This window comes from Microcebus murinus, chromosome 11 (genome assembly GCF_040939455.1).
Source record: "Microcebus murinus isolate Inina chromosome 11, M.murinus_Inina_mat1.0, whole genome shotgun sequence".
Classification (NCBI taxonomy): Eukaryota; Metazoa; Chordata; class Mammalia; order Primates; family Cheirogaleidae; genus Microcebus; species Microcebus murinus.
In genome coordinates this window covers 5,382,333-5,409,358 of record NC_134114.1, presented here as the reverse complement: position 1 = coordinate 5,409,358, position 27,026 = coordinate 5,382,333, and the positions used below count along the sequence as shown (strand labels likewise).

The 27,026-nt window shown below is 44.9% G+C and overlaps 1 protein-coding gene across 3 annotated transcripts in view; it reads right to left on the bottom strand.

Annotated features, from left to right (window-relative positions):
• Window positions 1-27,026, bottom strand: part of ADCY2 (adenylate cyclase 2) — a 389,287-nt gene that overhangs the window by 165,324 nt on the left and 196,937 nt on the right. For all 3 annotated transcript variants that reach the window (XM_076007928.1, XM_012744227.2, XM_076007929.1), the window contains exon 4: window positions 13,332-13,481. In XM_076007928.1, coding sequence (XP_075864043.1) covers window positions 13,332-13,481 — 150 coding nt within the window. The remainder of the gene's footprint in view (window positions 1-13,331; window positions 13,482-27,026) is intronic.

Here is a 27,026-nt window from a genome sequence, read left to right as displayed (position 1 = left end):
CCCCATAATATCTTGAAATAATAAAAAAGAAAAGAATACAAAATAGAATGACATTAATATTTTTTTAAAAGATCAGGAAATAACACTAAGTATCAGGAAACAGAATGAGAGATATTAGATCTGGTGTAATGACTCTGACAACAAATGCAAATGGACTATCTCTCTCCAAAAAGCGAAATAAGTTTAGATTTAGAAGCAGGATCAAGACATCATGGATTAAAAGAGAAATATTTAAAGAAGCCATAAAAAATTTCATCAAAAATACATATTTTTAAAAGGGTATGTATTGACACCAGAGAATACAAAAATGTTAAGGGGGAGAAACAAAAAGTGTAGTTTGTGAGATCAGGTAGAAATCACTGTTACAGGGAATAGAGAATTTGCTGAGTGTATAAATACAAGATAAACATACATTCCAACAATATCTCTAATTACTATTTATGATCAGGTAAAACTCATGTTGAAAAGAAGATAACCTATTCACAAGAGCACAAAAACCTATGAAAATTTCAGAATAAACTTATTAAAACTGTATAGGAACTTTGCATAGAAAACCCTAAAAGCTTGCTGACTGATTTAATGGTAAATTTTCATAAATAAAGAAATCTAATATTTCTGGATGAGAAGACTAAAAGAACATATTTGGAAACCTGAAAAAAGAAATGATCCCACAGTCTATGTAGAAAAATAAACTGACAAAAAAAAATCAAAGCCAAAAAAGTATATAAAAAAGAAAGGTGGTGGTAATCTTGCAAGATGCAGAAAGTTCTGCAAAATACCTCAATTACAACTGTGAAGTTACTGGGACAAGGATATAGAGACAAACTCCTGGATAAAAGAGATTAATTCAGTTTGGTCTAAAATGTTAAAAATCATTAAAATATGATAAAGGAGACATCATAACATAACAGAACAAAGAAAAATAGGTTGTGGACAAGAAATAAAAAATATAGATTCACACCTTACATTATGATCATCTGTATTATTCCTTAAGCTTAAGGTTCTGGGTACCCTCTGGGTTTTTGTTTTGCAGTTTTTACAATTCCAGTTTTAGCACAATCGCTATGGACAGAGGTTCACAGAATCTGAGAATCCTGGGGCAGATGTAACGGGCATTTGGTCCCCATGGGACGCACTCCAGATTCTCCACATCTATGTCTGGTGCTGAAGCCCTCGACCTGCGACCTGCGACCTGTGACCTGCGACCTGCGACCTGCGGAGGGTGTCAGAGGGATCTGTGGGTCCCCTGCCTCCCAGAGCTCCAGCATTACCCTGGGAGAGGGGATGTGACTTGGAGAGCATCAGACCTGGGTGTCACAGTTCTCGGGCTCTCCTGCCTTGGAAGCCAGGGGTGACAGTGAAGACAGACACGGTGGCATCAGACTTTGAAATTCCTCATCTCTCTGGTCAGTGGGGGCTCCAGTGAGCAAAGGCTGAACAGCAAGTGAGCACAAAAGATTCTCTGAAGCAACAGAAAGGCAAGTTTTCCAAACCCATTCTCAGCTGGCAGACTGTATCAGTTATTATTTCTTTAGACTCAGAAGACAATCGAGCCCACTCCCCTCCGTTTCATGGGTAAAGAAAGACAGAAAGAAATGAAATTACTGTACTTGTCATGTGTAAAGGCAACACCCACAAAATACCATAAAATTGCTATATTTCTCTTTTTCTGCATAATCATATTCTTGATGTGACCTTCTGTAGGCTTCACTCTTATATTATTCATTTCCTAATCAAATGAAATAAAATCATAATGTCACCAAAGGGAGAAGACAGTAGCTATAAATGCTAATTTACATGAGAAATGAAAGGAACATTTTTCATGAAAACATATAAAAAGCAAACCTTATTTAAAGACAAGTTTGAAATTTTTTTCCATTATTCATCAGCAACTTGGAGAGATCTGTCAATTCTCTCTCATATAGAATTTGTCACCTGTTATGTTCATTTCTACCAGCTGATGAAGTACATTGCTCTTTAATGGAAGGATTTTCCTCTGTTTTTCATTAAAGCATTCAAAATCCCACTCACACCTTTGCAGGAGGCCTACTCAACTGAAGGAATTAATGTCTTCAGGGTCCAGGTTTTGAGTCCTTCACAATCTCTCTGCCTCTTTAAAGGGTAGAATCTGTTGTTGGCATTTGTCTCTCTGTCTGGACCCACCCTTTGCAATATCCACTCCTAAATATTCTTCTGTACATTTTTTTCTCAGCTCATTAATAAAATTCATCAGCAAAGATCTGAAATATTAATAGTAATTATGTTAAGTACTGTACTACCCAACGTCAAAATCCAACACTGCACACTGTCCTCACAATTGTATCCCTGAGCCAAGTGTTTTAATAAAGATTAGTTTAAATGCTTGTTCTTCAGCAGATCTGGATTAAGTTAACAGGCTTGGGGGATTTCAAGCTTGTATTTTATCTTCGACATAAACATTGTGTTGTTAAAAACAAACACACACAGTTCTGTCTCTACGCTGCCTATGGAAGGAAGAGTCACTTCCGTGACTATTAAGCTAAACTAACTCAAGTTCATAGAAATATGTTGGCCAAAATTACACTAGACACCAGAGGAACATGGGCCTGGGAGAACAAAGAACTGTAACTTTTTAGCTATTTTGTCGTTGTTTCGTGTCTGAGGTTTTATCGTGACCAAATACTACTTTCACGAAAGATGATGAACGTCAGCCTCATACTGGGAAGATGTATCCGGTAGTACCCGTGTTTGTTCAGAGCTATCATCAGGTATGGAGTGTTCAGAAACTGCATTTAACCTGCACAGAATTCAGGAGAGGGAGAGGCAGAGATTTACGAATGGTGAGTCAAGAGGGTGGAAGGACATTCGAGAGTCCAAGGGTTGCTATAAACTGTGAGGAGTACAAAGTGTTGGAAGATGTGGTTTTAGGACTATTGATAATAACCAATGAATAGTTAATTAGTTAAACTAATTACTACTAATTACATATAAAAGTAATAATTATATTGTGAAGGTTGAACAGAGAGAGAAAGCGTACATGTATTTACATATGTGTAAGTATGCAAACATACACGTCTGTACATAATACACCTCTGTACAACATACACCTCTGTACATAATATGTACATACTATTTTCATAAATATGCAGAACATATTTATGTGTTTTGTCAGTTAGTGTTTGGAAAGTGTATGTTCTCACGTACTCCATGCAGGGCACTGCATTAGATTTGAAGAATATAAAGGAAAATAAGGAAATATAGCCATTGCCACCCAAGAGCTCACAGTGTACCGTGTAGATGGCAGGAATGGGCCCTTGCAGGTCTGCTAGAGGGATGATGGCACTGGGAAGTGGACCCCTGCGTCACTTCACTTAGCACTGGACTCGCAGGGAGCTGCTAGGACGGCGGCTACCATCTGGCCCCTGGACGCGTGGACAGGCAGAGCCGTGGGAGGGGCCTGGGCTGAGACACCCGCCCACCCGGCGCCTTCACAGGCGGTGCAGCCTCAACCTGGGGGTGTGTTTTATTTATTTCACATTCACTTTTCTTCCTCCAATTCTGCCCCAGAGTGACAAAGCCCAAAACACTAACTAAACCGCATCCAGGATCATTTCTTTCTGGGCAGAGATCACTGGCACGGCCCACTGAGTGCCGGATCCTGCCAGATTGGTCTGAACTCATTCTACAGCTAATGGTGAAACACTCATGTTTTCATTCTATGCTACCTGTTTAGAAAATGAAGTCTTGATTTCTTAGAGCAGGGGTCCTCCAACTTTTTTTTTTTTTTTTTTTTTTTGAGACAGAGTCTGGCTTTGTTGCCCAGGCTAGAGTGAGTGCCGTGGCGTCAGCCTAGCTCACAGCAACCTCAAATTCCTGGGCTCAAGCAATCCTCCTGCCTCAGCCTCCCGAGTAGCTGGGACTACAGGCATGCACCACCACGCCTGGCTAATTTTTTGTATATATATATTAGTTGGCCAATTAATTTCTTTCTATTTATAGCAGAGACGGGGTCTCACTCCTGCTCAGGCTGGTTTTGAACCCCTGACCTCGAGCAATCCGCCCGCCTTGGCCTCCCAGAGTGCTAGGATTATAGGTGTGAGCCACCACGCCTGGCCCTCAAACTTTTTAAACAGGGGACCAGTTTACTGTCCCTCAGACTGTTGGAGGGCCGGACTATAGTTTAAAAAAAACTATGAACAAATTCCTATGCACACTGCACATATCTTATTTTGAACCAAAAAAAAAAAAAAACAGGCAAAAACACCCGCATGTGGCCCGCAGGCCGTAGTTTGAGGACACCTGTCTTAGAGAATCCTTCTCATAAGAAGTCAGAAAATAGGATCCCCCCCCCCCACCACACACACACAAAAAATAAGAAAAACATCCACCCCAAGGTCAAGCATTACTTGCTGGAGCCTTACACCTGGAGTTTGGGCGATGCCAGGTGCAGGAGTCCTGTCCAGCAGTGAGAACGTCTCGCGACATCTGCTGCCTTCTCACGTTAACCTAAGGACACGGCCAGAGCTGCCACCCAGGGCTTTCTATTTCTGCACTTCAACTCTAATAATTCCACTGGCTGCTGACTGTTTTCTTTTTATCTTGAGGAGAAACTTCTAGCCTTGCTTTTCCCATTCTTATAGTGAGGATTATGCTTTTAAACTGCCCAACCTCGAAACTTTTATGCTCTGGATAGCAGTTCTGCCTGAAATATGGTTCTAATGGCACACGCATCCAGACGCGCTGATGTTTCTGCCGAGAGGATGAAACTGGTTTTTCTTTTAGCATTTAATTTCATGGTTTCGCTTTAATGTGCTTCCAAAACATCGTCAAACCTAGTAGAGGCTTGAGTTTTTGTCCTAATACATTCTCTTTATTTTACCTACAATCTTGTCAACATTTTATTCCTTTTCATGGTTTCCGTGTTGTGATTTGTCTATTTTTAAAAATAACGCTTTTTCATTGTTTCTACCTGGATTAAAGCCTTTCTCGCAGCTATCACCGGAACATTAGCTGCACACGCAGTGGCCTGCAGCTGCGATTAGTTAGGGACTGCAGTGCAGCCCCTCAGCTGCCTTTCTTCAGAACCAACCCCTCCGCCCGTCCCTTCCCTAGAGTCAGTGCTTCCAAATAAAACACACTCGGAAAGCTATGTAACGCAATAAATGGGAAACAATTACCGGGCGGTTCCGAATGCATTGCCAAAGATGCCGTATTAAGACGTGTAATGCAACCTTGATCTCCACCATGGGCAGAGCAAACAAACGCCTCTGCCGCTGTGTCACAAGAGCTGGTGAGACCCACGGTGTGGCCTTACTTGCCTCCCACCTTCCACTCATCTGGCCTCAGTCACTCAACACACCTGCTCCTTGGACACTGCCCTGGCCAGGCCACTTTGCCAAGACCTGCGGTCACTTCTTAGCACTCTTCTCTCTGCGGCTCTTCCAGCAATCGACTGCCTTGACCGTCATCCCCTTTAAACCTTCTTCTCTTGGCTTCTATCGAGCTACTCTTCCTGGCTTTTCTCCTAGTGTAGAGAATTCTTGTAAGTTTTCTGTTGCCTTCGCCTCCATTTTAAATACAAGGAGGCCCGTTCCCTAACAGAGGCAGAGCTGCTCAATCCGCCTCAGTTTCCATTTCTTCCCCTCCCAGTTCCTCAGTGAGGTTGACGCAGACATCCAGCCTCTGCACCGCCTGCCTCCCGAGACCGCCTCCCTGTGGGGCAGCTGGACGCAGCCTGCGGGACTCCCCCTGCTGCCCCCGTGGGCTGCACAGACTGGCCGAGTGGCCCTCGCAGTCCTGCTGTGCCTCCATGCGACTCACACCTGCCTGCACCAAACGCACCTGTCAGACCTCCCACAGGAAACCTGCTCAGGTAAACCTGCCCTGGACCCCTATAAAGGCTTCGGCCCACAGCCCCCTCCTTCCGCCTTGCTCCCCACCCGCCGGTTGAGTGTGGGTGTCCTGGATGGCTCCCCGCTCCCATCCATCCTGCCGGCTTCTCCTCTCTGGGATCTGTGAGTTATAAACTGCCTCTGTTATTTCACGTGTTCTGTTGACCAAAAACCCGATCCTAGCTTCTTTCCGGGTCAAGGCTCTCCGAGAGAGTGTGTATACTTTGGTAGGAATAACCTGGATGCGGCCAGACAAGAGCCCTAAGGGTATACGCTGGTGTAACCAGTATAAAAAGGTTTCTTGTGAGAGGGACACTTGGAGCAGGCCAGATGCTCAGGCACTGGCCACCTGCCAGGACAAAGCAGGATCCCATGAAGGCCACATGGTAAACACCCACAGTCAAGTCCCCAGGGGTCCCGGCAGGGCAGGGAGAGAGATCAGAGCCACTCTCAGGGGAGAGACCTCAAAACCAAAACAGGGGGGAAAATGCCATCTATATAATTGTTTGATCTTTCTCAGTGACTTCGGCTGATTCATCTGCCTCTATCTTTGCTCAAACATTGGGACTCTTTCTGTCTTTTCTAATATACCCTTTCCTTAGGGGATCCCGTTTGGTCCCGTAGCTTTACATACCAGCTATATGCTGACGGCTTCCAAGTGTGCATCTTTAGCTCCAGATTTTATTTACGACTGCCAGCTTGGCATCTCCCCCTGGATATGTAGCAGTCATCTCAAGTTAACTGTTCAAAACTTTATTCTTGATTTCCACTCTGCCCTCACCTCCCAGTCAATGCTGTGACCACAGACCTTGAAATCTGAGGCTTGGCACATCAACCAACACCTAGTCGCTCAAGCTCAAGGCCCAGAAAACTCTCCTGGTTATTTTATTTTTCTCTCACTCGACATCTAATCCGGAAGTAATCCCCACTCGTCCAATTCCAAGAGGCATCCTGAATCTGTCCATTCTCACCCCAGCGGCTGTCACCTCTAGTCTGCACCACGGCCACGCCACCACGGCTCCTAAGGGGTCAGCTGCTGGCTCTGCCTCCCGCTCCAACCTGTCCTCTACGAGCAGCCAGAAAATCCTTTAGGACTGTAATCAGTTCACGTCACTGCCATTACCTTCCTCAAAATGCGTCAATGACCTCCCACTCAATATACAATAAAACCCCAAGTCCTTGATGCAGCCTGCGAGGTCCAGCCTGTGTCTTGGGCTCCTGCCTCCCCCTCCAGCTCTCCCCTCTCACCGCCTGCCCCGCTGGCCGCTACAGACGGGGCAGGCTGGCTCCTGACGCAAGACCTTTGCAGTTCCCGTTCCCTTTGCGGGAACACTGCATCTCATCCGATGCTCGCAGGACTGTGAGCTTCTGCAATCCACAGTGCAACTCAAATATCACATCCCCAGAGGGGATGCCCTCCCTGGCTCCTCCAGTGGGCCCCTCAACATCCTTGCTCACACTCTGTCAAGTTATCTTCTCATGAAAACCATGAGTTTGGGTGAGTTATGGGCTGCCTCCTTCCTGCCACTAGAATTTAAGCATAAAGAGAACAGAGACCTTGAGTCTCAGGTACCTCTGTATTCCCCACGCCTGGGACAGTCCCCAGCACATAACAGACAGAGAAAACCGTGAATATGGAATTTGATAGGTAGGAGAAGTGGGCCCTTCCAAATCCTGCATAATCCTGTATTTAACAGAAGAATATATGTAAAATGCTATTTCATTTGTAAAGTGGATGAATGGGTTTATGCGCATTCTATCATTTCAAATTTTCCTTGTATTTCATTCTGAGAGTGTCATACAGTCTTATATGCTTTGACATTTGTGACAACATCAGTCTTTGGAAGGAATTTTCACATCCAGTAGCACACATATATTTAATGGCCCATAATATGTAAATATACCAAAGGAATCTTCTAGAGAAGTTCTAGAACAATATTTCCTAAAATCTTGAGAACAACTCTAAAAGGAACACCCCAATGAATAGCACATGCAATTAACAAAACTCATGAGTCCTGATTTTCAATTTGGTATCCATATAAGTGGGTACCTCGATTCGTAAGCACAACACTAAGGCCGTGGGAGGTATCTGTACCCACAACTGTGATCATGGTAACATGCCATTACATATGCATGATCAATGACTTCAACACTGTGAAGTCAGCCCCATGATGGTGAGTTCAAATGCTACCCCCTACCCCATTCAATAGTGGCCCATCTGCAGTTACATTTGCAGAGAGAAAAATATGATGGCAATCCCAGAAGACTTGACACTTTAACTTTAATTTTGGAGTAGGGACATGTTTCTTTCTGTATGTGACAGATATCAGAAGAATGGTTAATAAAACCAGAAGGGCTGATTTTGAAATTCCTTTTTATTCGCCTTATTTTTCTCATATTGAATTGATGTAGAACTTTCCTGAATCTTTCCACTAGATTATCCTTTGCCTATTATGCTTTCTTTCCAGCACCAAAGTACCTCACTGCAGAGTATAAAAAGTTACCAGTCTCGAGGAAATACTGAAAATTCCAGCAGCCTCAGAAATATCAAAACCAGGTGCTTGTCTTGGGTTGCAATTTCCAGGTTTGGGGGCTTCTCTGGTATCATCAAAAAAGATTAGCTTGGGATAATATGGAGCAATGCAAGTACCTGTCAGGTGTTTATTCAACAAGACAGGTGAGTTGCTTCCTCGCCTGCTAAAATTTCTGCTAAAGTTTCTTATACAGAGGAAACTTCTGGAGAGTTTTATTTTATCATTTGACTTTTCTATGATGTAAGCAGATTTATTCATTAAAAGAATCTCTGCTTGAGTAATTGCTGTAACCCTATTTTACTTTTTTCCTTTAGATCAAAATGTCTAACTTTTAAAAAGAAATGAACAAATAGTTGCTAATATGTTTTCTGTGAGCCCCTCCAACCACCTGCGTTCATGTTCTTCGTTGGGCATCAAGACTGGACAGAGATTCCTGACGGTCTCCTTCCTCTTCTCCTTGAAGTCGGATCTGGAAGTGTTGATTTCTTCTTAAAGGAGGCAGAATAGACATTCACAGCACAGCCTTCATTGCAATCTTTGAAAATATGCAGTGATTCTAACTAAAGACCTTATCAGACAATATTGTAGACTTGATTTGAGGATTACTGATATATATTTTTTTTCTGGAATTGATTTTCAGTCCTCATTTAAAAACACCCACAAGCGTCATGACAAAACTGTAGCATCCTGAAACATCCTGCCCAGCCATTTCTCAGTGAGGCATAAAACCCGAGCTTTGTGAGAATTTAAGTCATCAACACAATACAATGTGGTGCAAACCATTAAAACATTTCTTAGACTTCATTCTGCTGGATTAAAATGGCAAACACTATGAAGACAGCCCTTTCATACAATCTCAATTTCAGTTTTTCAACTTTCAAGCAAAATATGTTGTCTTCCATGCCGTCAATCTTTCACTAATGAAGGCTGGGGAAAAGGTGTGACCAACACCTACATAAGCTATGTCCTCTCCATCAAGGGAGAGGCACCAAAGAGAAACACAGTAAGTTATTTAATGACATAGAAAAAAGTGGACATACCACAAATATATCCTCGGGGTGGAGGATGGCATGACCAGCATCAAACATGCCCCTGCCTCAGCATGGTCATCTGAAATGTGGGCCCAGGGTGGCAGCTGATTTCTGTTGTTTGACACTGATTCAAGAGAATTCAATGGCAGGATTGGGGTCTGCAGTGTTAGCATATTAGGATAAAGATGACTGCATTCATTATCTACCCAGCCATGGGCACACAAGACCACTTGCTTGTTTGCAGAGAGGAAAACAATTTTGCACCCAAGGATGGCCAGGAAACCTACTGATTCATTACCCCCCCCCCCCATATAGGGGTACAGAATCCAGGCACAGCGTGGGGTCTCTGTGCCTTGATTGACAAGTATTTTCTATTGGAATGCACATTCTGTCATGTGCAATACATGGAATGGTTCCAGATTAAGGCAGACCATGTAAAAATTCTTTGAATTACTTTAAAACAATGACAATATACAAATTAAAGAGGGTTTATTCTCTGTCTAAAAGAGAACAAGAGTTTTTACTCCTACAGAAGCAACATTTATTTCAGCTGCCTAGGCAGTGAGGAGATAGGGCTCTTGTTTCGCTCAGAATCCAGGTCTCATCAATTCCTGAGAGTCTATTACATACTCCAGAGAGAAACACTTGCAGGAGTGTGTTTTCTCAGGTCTGACAGAGAGCCATCTGTCACACTACATGGTGCTCAGGAAAAGGAAATGGTTGCGACTTTTACTGCAGGATGTGAAACTTAAGACAAAAGGCAAAACTCAGAGAGCTGAATACTTTGGTCCTCAAAGGTGGCCTCAATTCCAATGCAATGCATTTCTCTTCTTTCCTGGAAAAAAGTCATGATTTTTATCGTTCATCCATCAGGGCATTTTTAGGGCAAGAATTAAACTCTGAGAAACACTCTACCAACATTCCTTATTCCTTCCTCCCTCAAAATCATATAGTGCAAATAGCCACTTTATTCAAACCTGCTTTTTAATCTATAAAATTCACCGTATTTCTATTATGAAAAATATCACAAAATTCGAAGAAAAGAAAGTACAGAGTTCAGCATTTTTGCAGAGTTCAGAATCCACAGACACTTCTGAAAAGCATCAACCGTTTGTAGCCCCTCCCACGTTGAAGAGGAGCAGCCTCCTGGGCTCACCTGCCACTCGACAAGGACTGGGGGAAACAGGAAGCAGAGATAGGAAGTAAGGCCAGGAACTATTAAAGACACTGGTCTCCCAACTTCTGGGAGCATCACCTTGTTCTGAAGCAACTGCCAAAATTTAACATTATTTGGATGGTATTTATCCAAACAAAGACTGGAACAAATCATTTTCTGGCTGCTTAGCACACGTCCTTCTGCGTGAAGAAATTTAAAGGACGTCACTGTTTGCGTGGTGATTGCAGATGAAGCAAAGGCAGTTTGTGGCCTGGGGAGAACAGATAGAGACACGTGGGATGCAAAGGAAGGGGCGAGTAGGACCCAAGGAAAGTGACATGTGAGCTGAGAGAAAAGACATGTAGGACTCACAGTAAATGACATGTGAAACCCAAGGGAAGTGACTTGTGGGACCCAGAGGAAATGACACGTGGGATCCAAGGGAAGTGACAGATGCAACTTACGGAAGGGACGTATTGGGTCCAAGACCTTAACTGTGTGTGGCCTGCTCGCCCTCACTGAGTCAGCGACTGCTCTCTCTGTGAAGGCCACACAAACTGTCATTGGCCCATTTTTATTAGTTTACTTACACCTATCAGATTATATCTTGTTGACTTTTTAAACCAAGATAATTTTTTTCCCACTTAATTACATGCGGTCTGAAAAAAAGTACAAACGTTTATTCTCACTCTAGAAACATATTTTCTGAAGCCCTAACAAGGAAAGTGCTACGTTCCAGGCATCAGACCCTGGAAGTGGACTTCCAAGTTTTGTGGCAGGGTGCATTTGAGGTGGTAAATTGCATTCCATTAAACATCTTCAATATCAATTCTTACTTCTTTGAAGTGCCCCTTTTTCCTTATTTTAAAAGGACCCCTGGCTTATTTTTCTCAAACTAGTCATCGTGTGCCCGTCTGAGGTCTCTCATGACAGCCATAGAGAGTCTCTATCACCTCAGATGACACAGGGGTCTAGTTCTGAGCCACGGAAGGTCGGCGTGGCCTGTCTGGCCACGTGGAGCCCTCAGCTCACTGTGGCGAGGGGCGCCACACGCTTCGGGCTGTGCAGGTCTCTTCAGAGAAACGAGAAATGCGGGAGAGGCCAGGAACCTGCCACGCTGCTTGTGTCAACATTGCTACCATAAATACTAGGTTATATAATCCACTTGGATTTTCAGTTCTCTGCAGCCTTGTGCTATTCTGAAGCAGATTCTGAAAGTAGTGGGGGAAAAAAAAAGTTAAATATGCCTGTCTGGACCCACCGGATCCAGTCTCTCCTGTTTGAGAAAGGAAACCCTCTCTCCTAAGACATCTGAGCTCCGTGGCACGTGGTAGAGCAGGAACAACGTGAACCCTAAGTGCTGCTGTGCAAACTGTAACTTTTCAGGGCCCAGATGTAAGACATTCCGAGCACAAGTGTATGATCACTGGATAGCAGCCCCAAGCTAAAACCTGTCTGTGTCTCTTAAAGCTGAACCCAGAATTTGATATACACATAGACCAAAGAATTAAGCCTCAGTTACCGAATTCCTTTGCTAGCTAGGTAGGTGGTAAGACAAAATGCATTTAGTAAGACAAATTATGAGATTTTCCACTATTACCAGTGACAAAGAACATTTACAGTGATACCACAGTGCCTAGAACCACGCCTGACACAAAACTGGTGCTCGATAAATATTTGTTGAGTGAATGAACTCATACCTCTGCTTGTGAAAAGGAAATCTGATGACTCTTCATCCATCCATACACAAACAAAAGTCCAGTGCCAGCATTTAAAGGATATTTTTGGTTTCTGCTACCACCACAATACATTTTGATGAAATTTTATAGAACGGACTAATTCAATATAATTTAACCAACAGTAATTACACAGCCACGGTGCGCCAAACGCTGCGAGCAGCACAGGTGTCACAGAGAAGGGGGCACTGTGTTCACAGACAGCCACGATGTAATAATCGTTGCCTTTACAGACTCGGTTCCCAGTGAGAAACACACCAAGCCCTCTGCACGGGCATCGGCCAGCACCTGAAGGGCAGCATGTCGAATGCAGGCCTCTCTTTGGTTTCCCTTGCACAGCACACCTGTGTGTCTTGCTTTCCACCGTCCCCGATGCCAGGTGGCTTTGTTCCCCCACCTCTGCTGTGGGTCTCCACTGCTCATGTCCTGGAATGCTTCCTTGCAGTCCATATATTTCCCTGATATGCATTTCTGCGCATCGCCGACAGCAATCCCCCTGGGAGAGCCCCTGCCAACCACTCCAGCTCAGCTCCTTCCTAGACCCTTCCTCCGGACTCCAGTCACCACTCTGGGGAAGGGCTCTGTCACTTCCTCCTCTGTGGACAGCAGCACCCTACAAAGTTCTGCAGAGGCACAGCAAGGGGGAGGGGCGAGTATTTCAGCCCCGGGGAAACTCTTGCCACGAACACTAACCAAAAGCAAGTGCTTAAGGAACTGCCATCATGGGAATTTTTCCAGCCATGTGTTGAGGATGGCAGAAGTGGCTGCCTGCCTGTGGGTGAGCCGGGTCCCGGCTCTGGAGGCTGCACAGGGAAGATGCCATCCCTGCGCTTTTGTTTATAGCTCCCCAAGTGCAGAGCCCGGGCTGGGCACAGGCAGTCAGCTGCTCTGGTTTATTTTCTCAAGGCCATAGATGAATGGATTCCATACTTGATATTAAAAGCAGCAACGTCATTTTTATAATGCTAAAAACAATGCGGACATGAGACTTCAAAATGCATTACCTGCTGACGTTTTTCAAATTCCAGCTTGATCCGGGACTTGATGCAGTTGCACGTGTCCTGATATGTTTGCTGCAGAGCAAGTTCCATGAGGTGCTTGTGGTAGGCTCCCGCCAGGTTCCCACAGATGAAAATGATCACGTTGGCCAGGATCTAAAGGGACAGAAAGAGCCGCTCAATGGGGTGAGTGTTTCTAACTCACAAATACAATAAAAACAGAATGTACATTAGCCACAGTCTGCAAAGAGCTAACTGCAGGAAGTTAATTTTACTTCTGATTCCAAACTAACATTCTGATTTGCTTAACAGAAAACATCAATCACCATTAAGGGTTGTATCCTTTTCTTGCATTCGTGCCCTTTGGTAGGCAACTTTGTCCTCCCGCCCTTGACTTTGGGCTCAGCCATGTGATTTGCTTTGCTCTGGCTAATGCAATGTGGACAGAAATAACCATGTGTCAGACTCTGCGCAGGGTGAAAAGGCCTGGAGGGTTTTCATCTCACTTTCTTGTGCCTCCACATGTACATGAAAAGAACATGCCCTGCCCAGCCCACCAGTCCCAGGATGAGAGATACATGGGGCAGAGACACCCTAGCCAACCTCCGGTGTATCACTGTGTGCCACTGAGCTTTCATGGTTGTTACGCGGCATCGTGTCACCAGGTGACTGATACACACTGCCCTCACGCCAAAACTGTACATGCTGATAAGTGAAACTCCTCGCTATCTTTTGTTTATATAGAAGTATGGCAGCCTTTCAAAATATGTAACTCATTACTCCTTTGATGATGAAAACAATTCATGTCACAACAATTTGGGAGGAAAACAGAAAATATATAAAGAAAAACTAAAAATAATCCATAATTGTCCTTCTCAGGAAGAACACTCTTGCTGTCCATATGGCCTTGTCTGCCCACTCCAATTCTCTCTGTGTTCTCAAAATCGGTTGACTTCGTTTTGTCAAGACCTCTATCTCGTTCCAGAAGGTCTGAGTTCATTCTGAACGTAGTTTTGTGCTTCACTTTGATTTTACATTTAATTAAATTTTTTTTCAGATCAGATAAATTCTATAGAAACAGGATTTTGAATGCTTAGATGATAATATTCAGTTCTATGACTGTATCATCATTTAGTTATGTTCATATTGTTCAGTGCTTCTTTTATTGACATATTGTGCATTTGCATTATGTTATGGGGTCAACCTCATGTATTAAACTTTGGCTTCATATTTGATCATTTCCTTGGACTTGACTATTGAAAATGCACTGAGTCAAAAATGATAAATGTTTTTAAATCCTTGATACACACTGCAACATGGCTTTCCAGAAGTGTTCCATCTCTAGTCTCATGAACAGTGCATGACAATGATCTTTTCAGTGTGTGTTCTTATTAGAGAGGGCACTATTCACATAGAGCAAGTTCCTGTAAGTTCGAGGCTAGACTGACAGGTGTGTCAGCCCGGTGGGGGGGGTGCCGAGGGGGATCTGGTTAAAATGCCCCCCTCCCACTTCCACGTGGCCTTGATTCTCACCTTCTCACCAAGACAGGCTTCAGTGACAAGGCAAGGGCATCCCCTGACACAGATCGGTCTCCCACACCGAATCACCCTACATGGCGAGCAGGAGCAGCGGTGACTGCAAGCTGTCAGGGGAATTTTATTCCTGAACCTTCAAGGTTCCCCGAGACGGGACTTCTCAGAAGACCATGCTGTCCTGCTCCTGCACAGTGGGGTCACCCCTCCCAGGAGAGCAGGAGGAACTGATCTGCCTGGAGGGTCCTGGAGAATGACGCGGACCCTCTGCAGCTCAGCCCCTCCTCTCCCCTCTCTGCAGGGGTCTTCCTCCCTAAAGAGTGTGGTCATGCTCACGTCCTGTGTTCTCAGCCAGGCAGCGGACCGACTGGGCCCACTCGCCCCTGTGCTGGGGAAGGCCTTCATTTGGGGGTGGGAGGTCGATGGGGAGCGGGGTCAGCTCCAGGGAATGTCGCCGAGATCATTTGTCCCTGACCACTTTCTCCAAACAGCTGTGACAGTAATAAAGGTGACTTTTGTTCTCCATCTGACCGTGCCTTCCCTATCTCTCAACAGGTTCTGAACACAGGGAGAAAACAGCAACGTTGATTATTAGCCTTCTAAAATCCTGGAGAATGAATTTTCAGGATAGAGGGACAAAACACGACAGAGTTTGAAATAAGAATGTGATGAGCTTCCCTCTCTGAATAGATGCAGAGGCCCCACAGAAGGGAGGGCAAGAACTACGCAGACTAGAGGGGCCTTCAATACTGTCCCATGTAACCCACTCATGTCACAGCGATTTGAGGCCGGAGAGTTCCCATAGCTCACCTACGTCCTCTCAGGTAACCCCTCGTAAGTCCTTTTATGCATCTGTATTTTATCTCCCCTCCCTTAGTACTGATAAATAAAATATTTACTGGGTATTTTTCTGTATGTGTGATATATGCGTGTGTTATGTATGTATGTGTGATTTCTGAGTGATATAGTCACATGGGGTGCGTGCATGTATGTAATTGTGTGTGATATATGCATGTGGCATGCATGTGTATCTGTGTGATTTGTGTGTGGCCTGTATGTCTGAGTAAGGTGAACTGTGTGTGCATGTGATATGCATGCCATACACGTGCTCTGTGTGGAAGGCATGTGCGCTCACAATGTGTGTGTGTAAGTGTGTGCAGCAGCTCAGAGTTTGGGAGCAAGGCGGCAGTCCTCAGTGCCACTTTGCACGTTTGCCAGTGGCATGGGGCTCTCTTCCTCCCCACTGCCAGGCTTCCACAAGTCTCCTCTGCAAAGGTCAGGCCTGAAGCACGTGGGAAGTCCTGGTGACCTTCCCGCCTTCTTCCTTGAGGGGACCCTCCTCCAGCTGAGCCTGAGCCGCTCGCCGAAAATTAAGTCCTGCCACACTTTGCTCCTGCAAAATGACCATCTGCTCTGCTAAAAACGCTTCAGACTTTGTCATCGCCAGATTTGCTCTGAAGAACAGTGAACCAAAGAATGCAGGAAATGAGAAAAGCTAATGCAAACCATGCCACTCAGAATGAGAAAATACCAACTCCTTCCTTATTAGGAGTAGCCGAAATAATAATGAAAATAACTTAGCGATGTTTCATGACAGCTTTTTATTTTCCTCCTCAGAAGTGCCTTCAAAGCATAACTATCAACACGTTAGGAAGTAACTTTCTGCAAATTAAGAACCAAGCCTAAGCAACAGAACCGTGCAAAGTCATCGGTCACCTGTCCCCTGGGCTCCCGTGGCAGGGAGTAGGGATGGAACAATTTAGTACCAACCCAGAAACCCCAAAGTGCATCCCCACCCTCTGGCATGGAAAGTACTGTCCTTTCCTGTTTTCCTCCTAGAATCCCACTCCCCACTTCTACCTTCTAAATTCCCCTGGCCTGGTGGGCCTTGTCGCCACAGACCCGTCCGCCCTGAGTGTCAGAATTCTTTTCTTTATTGCTATAGGCTTTTATTCCCATAACTGGGGCAGCCTGCATGGAGAACTGCCACCTCCGGGCCACAGCCCTCCCTGCAGACCCAAGTCAGGTCCGCTGGGCCCCAAGCACATCTCCGGTGTGGCTGGCCAGGTCAACGTTCCTGGTCCGTTAAGAAGTTTCCCACATTCTACAGTAGAAGCTTGTCCGACCAGAGCAAGAGGCGGCTCTCTGAACAGCATGTGGCAGTGCTCTCCTCAGACCCTGCCTTCCAGCCAGTTTGCTCTGACTGCCACGTTACATTGGCACATTTGCCTTGTCATGGAACCTAAGGAAAAGCCTTCTCGGAGTCATTTATTCTGGATACTGCATCGCTTCAAACAAATGTAATTTGAACCCTGCCTGGCTATAGATAATGGGAAAAACTGAATTTACTGATTTGTATTCCCATATTCATAGGAAAACATTTAATAACTAAATAACTAAGAGCCTTGATGCCAAATAAAATATGGAATTTCTTTTCTGATGGAAAACTTATCAAATGATAACTCATTTTCTCCTGATACCTGATTTCAATCTGCAATGGTGTACTCTAAGGTTAACAGAATTAACCGTGGCATTTTAATCATGACATTTACAAACCTGATTGATGTCCTAAAGCATTTTTTTCTTGCAAAGTGGTGCATTCATATAATGACTTTGTATGCAATCTAGGGCAGCACGGAAGTGATTGGGTTAAAATTTTCTTTTCAATCGTAGTATCAAAACATATTATTTTCTAGAAGACTGCTAAAGCAGAACATATGATGGAAAAAATCCTATTTTCATGATGTTGAGTTTGTTTTATAACATCATACTGTCTTGATGTCTTCTTTTATCTTTTTGTTGCTTCATTTAGCTCCTCTCACATCTGTCAGAAGACAGGAGAGGAAACTGGGTGTCCCACGGGATGTCTTAGAAGAAAATAAATGGTTTAAGGTAATAACACCAGTCATGGTTTGCCCTGAAGATTAAAACCAGGGCTTGCAGCGGAGCAGGGTGCATGATCTGGAATCTGTGCCGACGGAGCCACGCCAGCATGTCGCCACAGAGGCCGGCTGTCCCTGCCGCACCCCACTCCCTGTCTTTGCTTGATGTAAATGTGGGGTGATATGTCAACACTTCCTGGTGAATCTCAGAGGATGCAAATTAGAATCCTGTGCTGGTGGGAAGGCCAGGGTCTATCGAGAAATTGTGATTTTTGTTTCTTGCACAGTGATCATCATTTCTCTTCCAAATGTTCCTAATATCTTTTCCCCCTTGCAAGAGGACAGAAGGCAACAAAACCAGGGGAATGGACATGTCTTATTATTTCATCTTACAGGCCAGGAAACAAAAGTCCAAAAAAATTAAGCAATTTGAGGGCTGGCTCCAGGCCAAGCCGGGCTCTCAAGACTGTCTCCCCCACCAGCCCCATTCACATGCCTTAACTCAGATTCCTGCAGTTCAATATGACCCTCTGCTAGGGGCTGGGGGAGGTATTTCAGAGGAATTTCTAAACAGACATGTGTTACTTAGAAACTAGCATTTTTCTCCTCTATACAGCATTTGTATCTTATGCTATAATGTGTTCACATCATTTACAGTTACTTTAAATGGCTGCTCTTGGAGACTATGAGCACAGGGTGTCTGTAAGTGGTTCAGCACAGGCGTTTGCATGTTTAGACAAAAGAAGAAGGTCAAGCTTCTCCCAACAAGACCATGTGACCCAAAGTGTGACCCACACGAGGATTATTTCACCTGGGAAGAGAACTTTCAAGGTTGTCAGGTCACTGTCTTCGAACATTTGAGAAATTATCACCTGGGTTAGGTGGAGCTTTAGATCCCTCAAGACTCTGAGATATTACACATTTTAAAGGGCTCAGTATTCCAACTCTTAATCTTATGTTAGAGGTGGCAAACTCAAATGGTCCCCGAGGACAGCAGGCAGCACCCACGCACTCCGGTGGGGAGGCAGGGTCCCGGTGGTGAGGGAAATGCCATCACTTACGGACAGTTTTTCTCTGTGAACCAACCGCACGGTGTCACAGGAGAAAGGATATTTTGGCATTTGAAACAGGTTAAAACAAAGCAAAACACCAATTTGCAGAAACGCCAATTATAAGTCAAAAGAGAATAAAAGGGAAGACAAGAACTTGATGATGCAGCTGGGAACGGAGACTCGGCAAGCTCTCTGCGTCTCAACACCATCAGAAGTGGCCTACACAAAACATGGCTCTCGCTCAGGGGAGAAAATGATCCGGTAGAATTTTCTTCAACTGATCTCTCAAAGCCATGGCAGAGGATCCCAATCCCACCTGCTCAGCATTTCTTGCAGCCCCCTAAGAATCAGATTGGACGTGTACCGTGGCCTCAGGATTTCTGCTCTCTGCCAGTCACTTAGTGACGATCAGAAATACCGTGCTTGGTCAATACCACGAAGGATCCTGAGGTCATGTGCTAGATCCTTCTTGTAATTTGAAAGCCCTCCAGATGAAGAGAAGTGGAGTCAGAAGGAATGGTAGCAAGGAAATTGAAAGAGCAAAAACCCCAACAATGGATATTGTTGGGGATTTGGGCTAAAAAACTGGAATTGAAAATTGGGAGTCAGATGCAATCTGGGTTTCGATGGAAGCTGCCATTACAAGATAGATAGTACAGTTGGTCAGGATTTTATTTTCATTATTCTCTTTTACGCTGCATCTGTTGTTATTAAGTCTCTTTGAATAGCTGACATCATGTTATTTCTCCAGCTGTATTTGGGCTGAAGGGTTAAAGGACCTCATACATAGACAGGACTCAAGTCTGGTACAGTAACTACATAAGGCGGCAGCTTGCAGAGCTCTTTGCTCCTCCCAGAGGTGCCCCGGCAGCCCATGCAAAGCCAGCTGGCAGGGGTAAGCCTCTAAGATCCTCAGCATCTTGGTAGAAAGTCCCCCCCCACACACACACACAAATCAAGTCACCGAGAACACAGCTTCCTCCAGAGAAGGGAAAGCGGAATTAACCACACAGAAGCCAAATTTCTCAACTCATTGAGTGCAAACTTGAAATTGATGGGGAGAAGACTGGCTTGAATCATGGTTTAGAACAAGAGAAAAGAGAAAAACGTAGTTTGCAATGTCCAGAGCGCCATGGAAGGAAACAGCACAAGCCTGGCCCAGGAAGATGTGCGATGCATGGTTCCCTGTCCTGTTCGGGGGGGGGGGGGGGACCCTCCCTGTCCCTTCCCTGTGGCCCAGCGCACAGAACAAGCCTGGCTTCAGGCCTTGGCTCCTCTCCCCATGGGGAGAAAGAGGACCAAACAAATGAGCTGTGTAGGGAAGTCACAAAGATAAAAACAGAAAAAGAAAAAGGAACTCTCTAATGAAATTCTATGAGGAAATATCTTTAAAGAGTCACATTGAGCTTTACAGTTCTCCACGGGGGATTTCTTAGGCCTTTATGATAAGTTAAAAAGGAGGGAAGCGCCGTCGCTATAACTCGTATTATGCTTCTCTTGCATCCAAAATGGGGCCAGGCATTCTCTTTCCATCGTTGACTTCTGCAGGCCTTTTCTGCAAAGCAAGGCTATCAGACCTTTTTTCCTTTGCTTCCTTCTGTTTCAGCGCAGCTCCGGGCCCAATTCCGAGAGCACCTGTGATTGCAAAGCTCTCCTGTGAGCACCAGTCCCTGGCCAGTCGAAGGCTGCCATGGCATTGTTTAGATAATCACATCTGATATTTTGTCAGCCAACAAATCAATGTTGAACTGAACTTTACATCTCCACTGATGCCCGATAGAAGTCATTATCTCCTTGGTCTCTGTGAGTCCAGATAGCTGAATGGGTGTTAATTATTCCAAAGATGTTCCACCTGCTTATTTCAAAACCCAAAGGACCAGCTGGTCCTGGGTCTTCCAAGAGGCTTATTAAATGCTGTTCTCTGTGCCTTTCCAAACCCTCTCTTCCACAGTAATGTCGGAACAGGAGGACACATTTTAAGTATTGTAAGTAGTGTGTCTCAATGGTTTTTAAAAAAACTCAGGAACATGCAAGTATATGCTAATTACAACAATAATTCTACTAGTCTGAAATCAGTTCTCCTAAGGTTCCACACCAACTGGGATAACAATTTGCCTAGTTCTGGTGATTTCAGTGGACGTGACTGTCAACATTAAAAAGAAAACAGAAAATAAATTTTAACGCAATTTAAATTTCTCATAAATTTAGGCAGCTCATCTCTCTAATTAATCTGAATCGATGAAGTTCAGCTTCATTTAAACCCCATCCACATGGTGACGCATTTGGTCCACACCCACTCATTCAAAAATTTAAAAGTCAACAGGTATTCAGATTCATTTAAAAATATGACCAAAGTTATCAGAGTCTCCAACTTGTACAGGTAGTTCAGGGGAAAATGATACCCCATTTTATAGTGAACATGTGCGGCAAGTATTTCCCTTTCACTAACACAGCACACAGGAAGGGGTAAATGCCTTTTACGGGTCCATGGGGTACATTTGCATTGCTGTCCCATTTGCAACTGGGATTATGACCCGCTTCTAACCCAATTTACAATCTATACAACAGAAGATAAATTTAGAATTAAGCAAAACAAAGTGCAGTGTGCCCTGCTGGTTGTGGCTAAGAAATATTCGGTACATAGGGAGTGTGACGTGACAGCCCAAGGATGAGAGTGCACAGAGGTGTAGGAATGAAACAGGCAGAGCTTGGCCAATCTGGCCTGTGAACTTAAGCATGACAGTAAGTGCATCCATAGGGAAGTGACAGATTGCAGAATCCTGAGAAGCAGTCATGGACTCCAAATAAAGGAGAAAGACAGTGAGCTCTGTGAGTCACAAGGCCTACTTTGGACTGGAATGATTGGACGCCCTTTTCATGCTGGCCAAAATAGGCTGCGCAAAGTCATAGCAAAGGCGATAACGCGTAACTTAAACATTGGTGCCCACCTTATATGCTGAAATAAAAAAAAAATTAATACATAAGTGCTTTGATGTATAACTGAAACCACTTCCAAAGAGGAGAACAAAAAGTTTCCTGTTACCAACTAAACTCCAGAGGAGTTCAATTAAATCATGTGCACCCCCCAAAAAAAAATCATCACTGGAATAAATGCAATAAAACTAACCAACAGTCAAAGTCAAGAAGGCAAACAAGTGCAGGTGACGTAAGGCAGGCTTCTAGTGAGCTGGGGAGGTGAGACATTAACTGCTGCCATCAGATTCTCAGGATGATCTCTGGAACATTCTGCCATTAGGAACCCTCATTAGTTAGCTTTCTTTATGAGAACACTGAGACGCTTATGATTGAAGGAAGACCGGTGCTAAATTGAGCATACTTCCTCTAACATTATTATAAAGCTTACTTGCAAAAATAAAACCACTAGAGCAGAGCAGAGGTTCCCAAGTTTTCTTGGTTCATAATGCCCTTAGTGTCTCATTAACGTTTTTTATAGTGCTCCTAAACCAAAGGAAATTCCTAGCAGCTTTGTTTATTATGTAGGAAGGTCAAAACAACTTAAGTATTATGCCCTAACAACTTCGTGGTTGTTGCAAAATAATAACCACTGCCAGCATGGGGTGAAATAAAATATATTTTTTATTTCATTCTCAAATAACCACAGTGACTTACTAATGGGCTGTCAGTAGCCAACGTGCCCCTTGAGCATTGCAAAACTTCGCAACACTTGGCTTCCAATTCCACACTGCCACCTACGTCTCCTGTTGCATCTCGATTTCTGCGTGGTGCTGGTTTTTGCTCACAGCAACAACTGAAAAGCCAGCCTTGCAAAGATGCAGCGTCCACAAAGGCATGCGGTGAGATCTGACGCTGAAACTACGAACTGCCTTACGAGCCGTCCGCCCAAAGTCTGCCAGATGCTGAGTGTCACTGCATTTCCCTTGAAAATGTAAGATATGCTGGAGTGTCATGGGGGTGCCTCGGCATATGGTTTGAAAACCACATGACTAAGGAACTAGAGTTTCAATAAAGCAAATAATTAATTAATTGAATAAAGTGAATGGTGTTATTAAAATGATGACAGACTTGCTATCCATATTCCCTTTTGCAAACGGTAGTACGTTCTTCCTCCCTTGCCCACCTGTCTTTCTCTGAGACGAGAAGCAGCCATCTAGTGCGCCCCAGGAGCTCGGCCAAGCTCTCACCTGAAGGAGGTGGCCTGGACAGAAGAGATCAAGTCTCACGAAGCAACAATTTTAAAAGATACTGGCAGGGATCGGAAGCAGCAGCAAGCAATGCAGAAGGACTCCGGGCGTGCAGTGGAGGGGTTGGTGCCACGGGCAGGTCTGATAAGACCAGGGCAGGAGGATGTCACCGGGGGAGAGTTGGATGCCACCCACGAGGGCCGGCAGGAGCAGGGTGTCTGCCACCTGTGTCCCTGCAGAGGCTGCTGTGGACTGAATCCTGCTCCCACTCCCCTCCCGCCCCGAGGTTTCCTGCCCAAGACTCCCGCTTGCCTCACGGGACCCGAGGCCAGGGCACGAAGGCGCTGGTGACATGTCACTTCATGGCTGGCATCCACCCCAGGAGAGAGAGGCAAAAAGAGTGACGGGGAACCTGGAGTGGGAAACAGGAACCCTTCAGCCCAAGTTCACTGCCTTAACCTTGTGCAAAACCACAGCCAACAAAGCCCAAGGAGGACCCACCCCTAAGCCGATCAGATGATCTGTCCAGGAATTTGGGTGTGAGTCTTAGGGGCTGACCAGGAAGCTGAGGGACGAGGACGCTGTAGGTTGAGACCCCCCTGCAGGGCATTCTGGGACGGAACTGGCACAGACTGGAAGGGGACCCGAGCAGCTGGTCGTTGGAAAGGGAAGAGCAGAGCAGATAGGCAGGGACGCAGAGAGGGGCCACTCAGAGGGGACAGTGAGAACGTTTTTAGCCCCTGGAGGCCTGACCTAACTTTAAACACAATGGGATTTGAGATATTTCAATATAACTCCCTTCCCCAAATTTACCGGGACAATTTCGTTTTCTGTTCCTTGTGACCCACCCTCTCTGTGGACGCTTCTTAGACTTACGAGGCTCATTTCACTCCAGTCTAGAATTAGCTTTGGAGAATATAAATAATACTAGGTAAAATCCATGATGTGCTATTTACTGCTCAAACCAGTCAAATTTGAGACCCGCTCATTCTTCAAAGCCTGTCCTCCCAGCGGTCTCTGGGGTACCTCCTCGAGGTGCCTTCTCTGTTACCTACCGTTGTGTAGGTAACTTTCATGTATAACAGACTCTCCGCAGGGGATCCTCTGCTGTATAATAAAGTCAATGACTGGCCTTCGTCTCTGGTTTCAGGGAGGGAGACTGAATCCTTGGTCTTTCCTGAGTAACAGGAATGATTCTGTTACTCGCCAGCCCTTGGGTCACACCTGAGCTTATGTTAAGAGATGAGATGACTTGGGGCGGGGGCTGGTCACCTGAAAGAGCAGCCACAGGATTAGGGGGCCAAGGCTTGTAGTCATGGGATATGAACCCACCCTCTGGACACTGAGCTCAGTCACAAGGACAATGATTCAGTCGGGCACGTGCACGCTATGTGATGAAACCCCAAGAAAAACTTTGGACACCGAGGCTCAGTGGAGCTTCCTGGCTGGTGGACACACTGATGTTCCAGAAAGGGCCATGAGTACCTGGAGTCTCTAGGCAGTTGGTCAGACATGCAGGTGGCCTCTGTAAGGCAGCCTTGTGGGCGCCTGACCCCTTAACTTGTGGAGTGTGCCCTACCTGGGTGGCTAGTGGCAGAATGGAATTGCAGCAACCAGCTGGTGTAAGAATGTCTTTCTTTCATGACCCATTAGGTGATACCTTCACCTCGACTAGAGGCCCTGATGATAGGACAGCACCACGTCAGCCTGCGTTTCTGCTGGGGAGCTATTTGTGCCTCTGCCACGCCTGCTTTCCTGAGATCCCCGTGGTTTCTCCAGCGTGTCCACGTCACAGCCTGTGTGCAGCCTCATCCAGCAGATGCCCTCAGGGCACAGGAGCTACCTTTTTACCTCTCCTCTTCTCACCCTTCGCCCCATCTTCCCTCCTCCCTCCCAGAGCAGCCAGCAGTCAGTCGATGACTGACAGGTCCAGGGGCACAACAGCCCAGCGTTCAAGTCAGAGCAAACTCTGTGTGGAATTCGCACTCCGGTGCTCCTACAGGGTCAGGTGAGACTAGGCTCCACCTGAACCACCACGCCCCTTGGCTCGGCTTCTTCCCTTCCCTGTCTGCCCCCCTCGCTCTGGCTCAGGCTTTGTGCAATAGCACCCCCAATTCACCACTTGCGTGCCAATCTCCACCTCAGGTCTGCCTCCCAGGAACCCAGCCAAAGACACCTGTGCATCTGCATTGCACAATGACCCAAAGCCACGTATTTGACTGTTCTGTCATTCCACTGAAGTGCATAAAGACTGGTCCTTCTTGAGGAAATAACATGTGGTTTCCTATTTATACTGCATGATGCTCTAAATACCTAATTAAGTGACTTCTAAATGGGAAATGATTTCTTTTTATAGGATCTAGCACCTTCTTTGTCTTGCTGGTATCCAACTGTGCGGAATTCAGAAACACTTCTAAGAATAAAAATTGAAAAATGGAACTATTATATTTGGGGGAAGAAGGAAATGTTTGATTCAGAGCTCTTTGTATTGCTGACAACGCATTTCAATTAAATTCACTTTTTTGGAATAAGATGTCTTACGGGCCCCTTATGACTCTAAGTCTGCCAAGGTGTCATGGGCATTGGAAAGTACAAAAAAAAAAAAAGTTTTTGCTGCATTAATCTGGGTCCAGGTCCAACTTCTAGAACCATCTCATTGTTATGCTTGAATGAGCTTTAAATCACTTGCCCAACAAAGTCATTATGCTTTATAAAAAAATTACATGCTTATGCTTACTAGGCAGACTTCTCTTGGGAAGCATGACAATATTTTCCACAGGGTGGGCCTCACGGACACATTTTCAACTTATAAAAAAAAAATAAGAGATAAACCCCCAACCCTCATTTGGGACTGTCATGGTCAAAAAAAAAAAAAGTATGCTCCAGTGTTCCCAAGTCTAAATGTATTTCTGGGATGAATTAACAAGCTTCCGGATGGCGTGAAGAGATACTGCAAGCCAGGAATAAAATAGAAATCCATCCAAGGCTACTAGAATTTTGAAGAATGAGTATAAAAAGTTAAAAATATTCACTTCCATTTTCCAGTGGATACATTACATAATAAACACGCCCACTAAAAAATCAAGTGTAATACTATTAGATACAATCAAGAGTAAAGCCATCAGATGAATTAGTCCAGAGGCACTAAATTTTTAAGGACCATAATAATGCGTGGTCATCCTAGATGACAACTAAAGAAGTGTGTGTGTGTGTGTGTGTGTGTCATAATAAAACAGACTTTAACTGATCAGAGTATTACTTACTTTCTCGCATTTATTTCAACTATTTGAGAAACTCTTAATATCTTTCTTTATGATTTCACAAGGCTAGCTGGAACACGAAATTAAACAGAAGCATCAAAAATGGTTATGGAAAGTTTAAAATTTTAAAGGAGGGAGAGTGGTCTCAGAAATCATCTTTACACAAGAGAAAAGAGGAAGGCAATTCAGAGCTCCCCGTGGTCAGGGGGCCCTGAGTGTTGTTTTCCTTACAGAAAAATTGAAATTCTGTGCTTGCTCCAGGGAATAGTTTTCACACCTCAAGGATTTCTATAGCAATCACTGCAGTGAAAGATGCTGATGAGAAAAAGCCGTGCGTGGTATCAGAATCACTTGGGAGTAGCAGAGGAATGGAGGAAGCAGCTCGACTTCAGATCACGCATTTAAAAATTCCTTTATGTAGATCAAATTTGAAAGCAAAATTTCACAACTTACAAGAAAAAAACTTCTAAACTCTGCCTCAACGCATAAGAAAAGCAGATACCTGGTCCATCACCTTGACTATCCGCTGCCACCAGGCAACAGGGATTTGAGCCACCGCAATAGTTCATTCCCAACGCCTTACTCCTATGTCTTCCGTCTCTCCCTCTGGGAATCATTCCCAACGGGAAGCCTGCTACTCCCAACCCAGCAATACCCGCCCCCATCACACGCACCCGCCTCCTTGCCCTGCCTCATTTTCCCTTTGCACCAGCCTCTAAGACGTGTCCACTTAGGCTCTTCCTACTGCTCCGACCCCTGACTCTGCTGATCCCACTTCACACTGTGTGGCAGCCAAGACACCCCCAACACC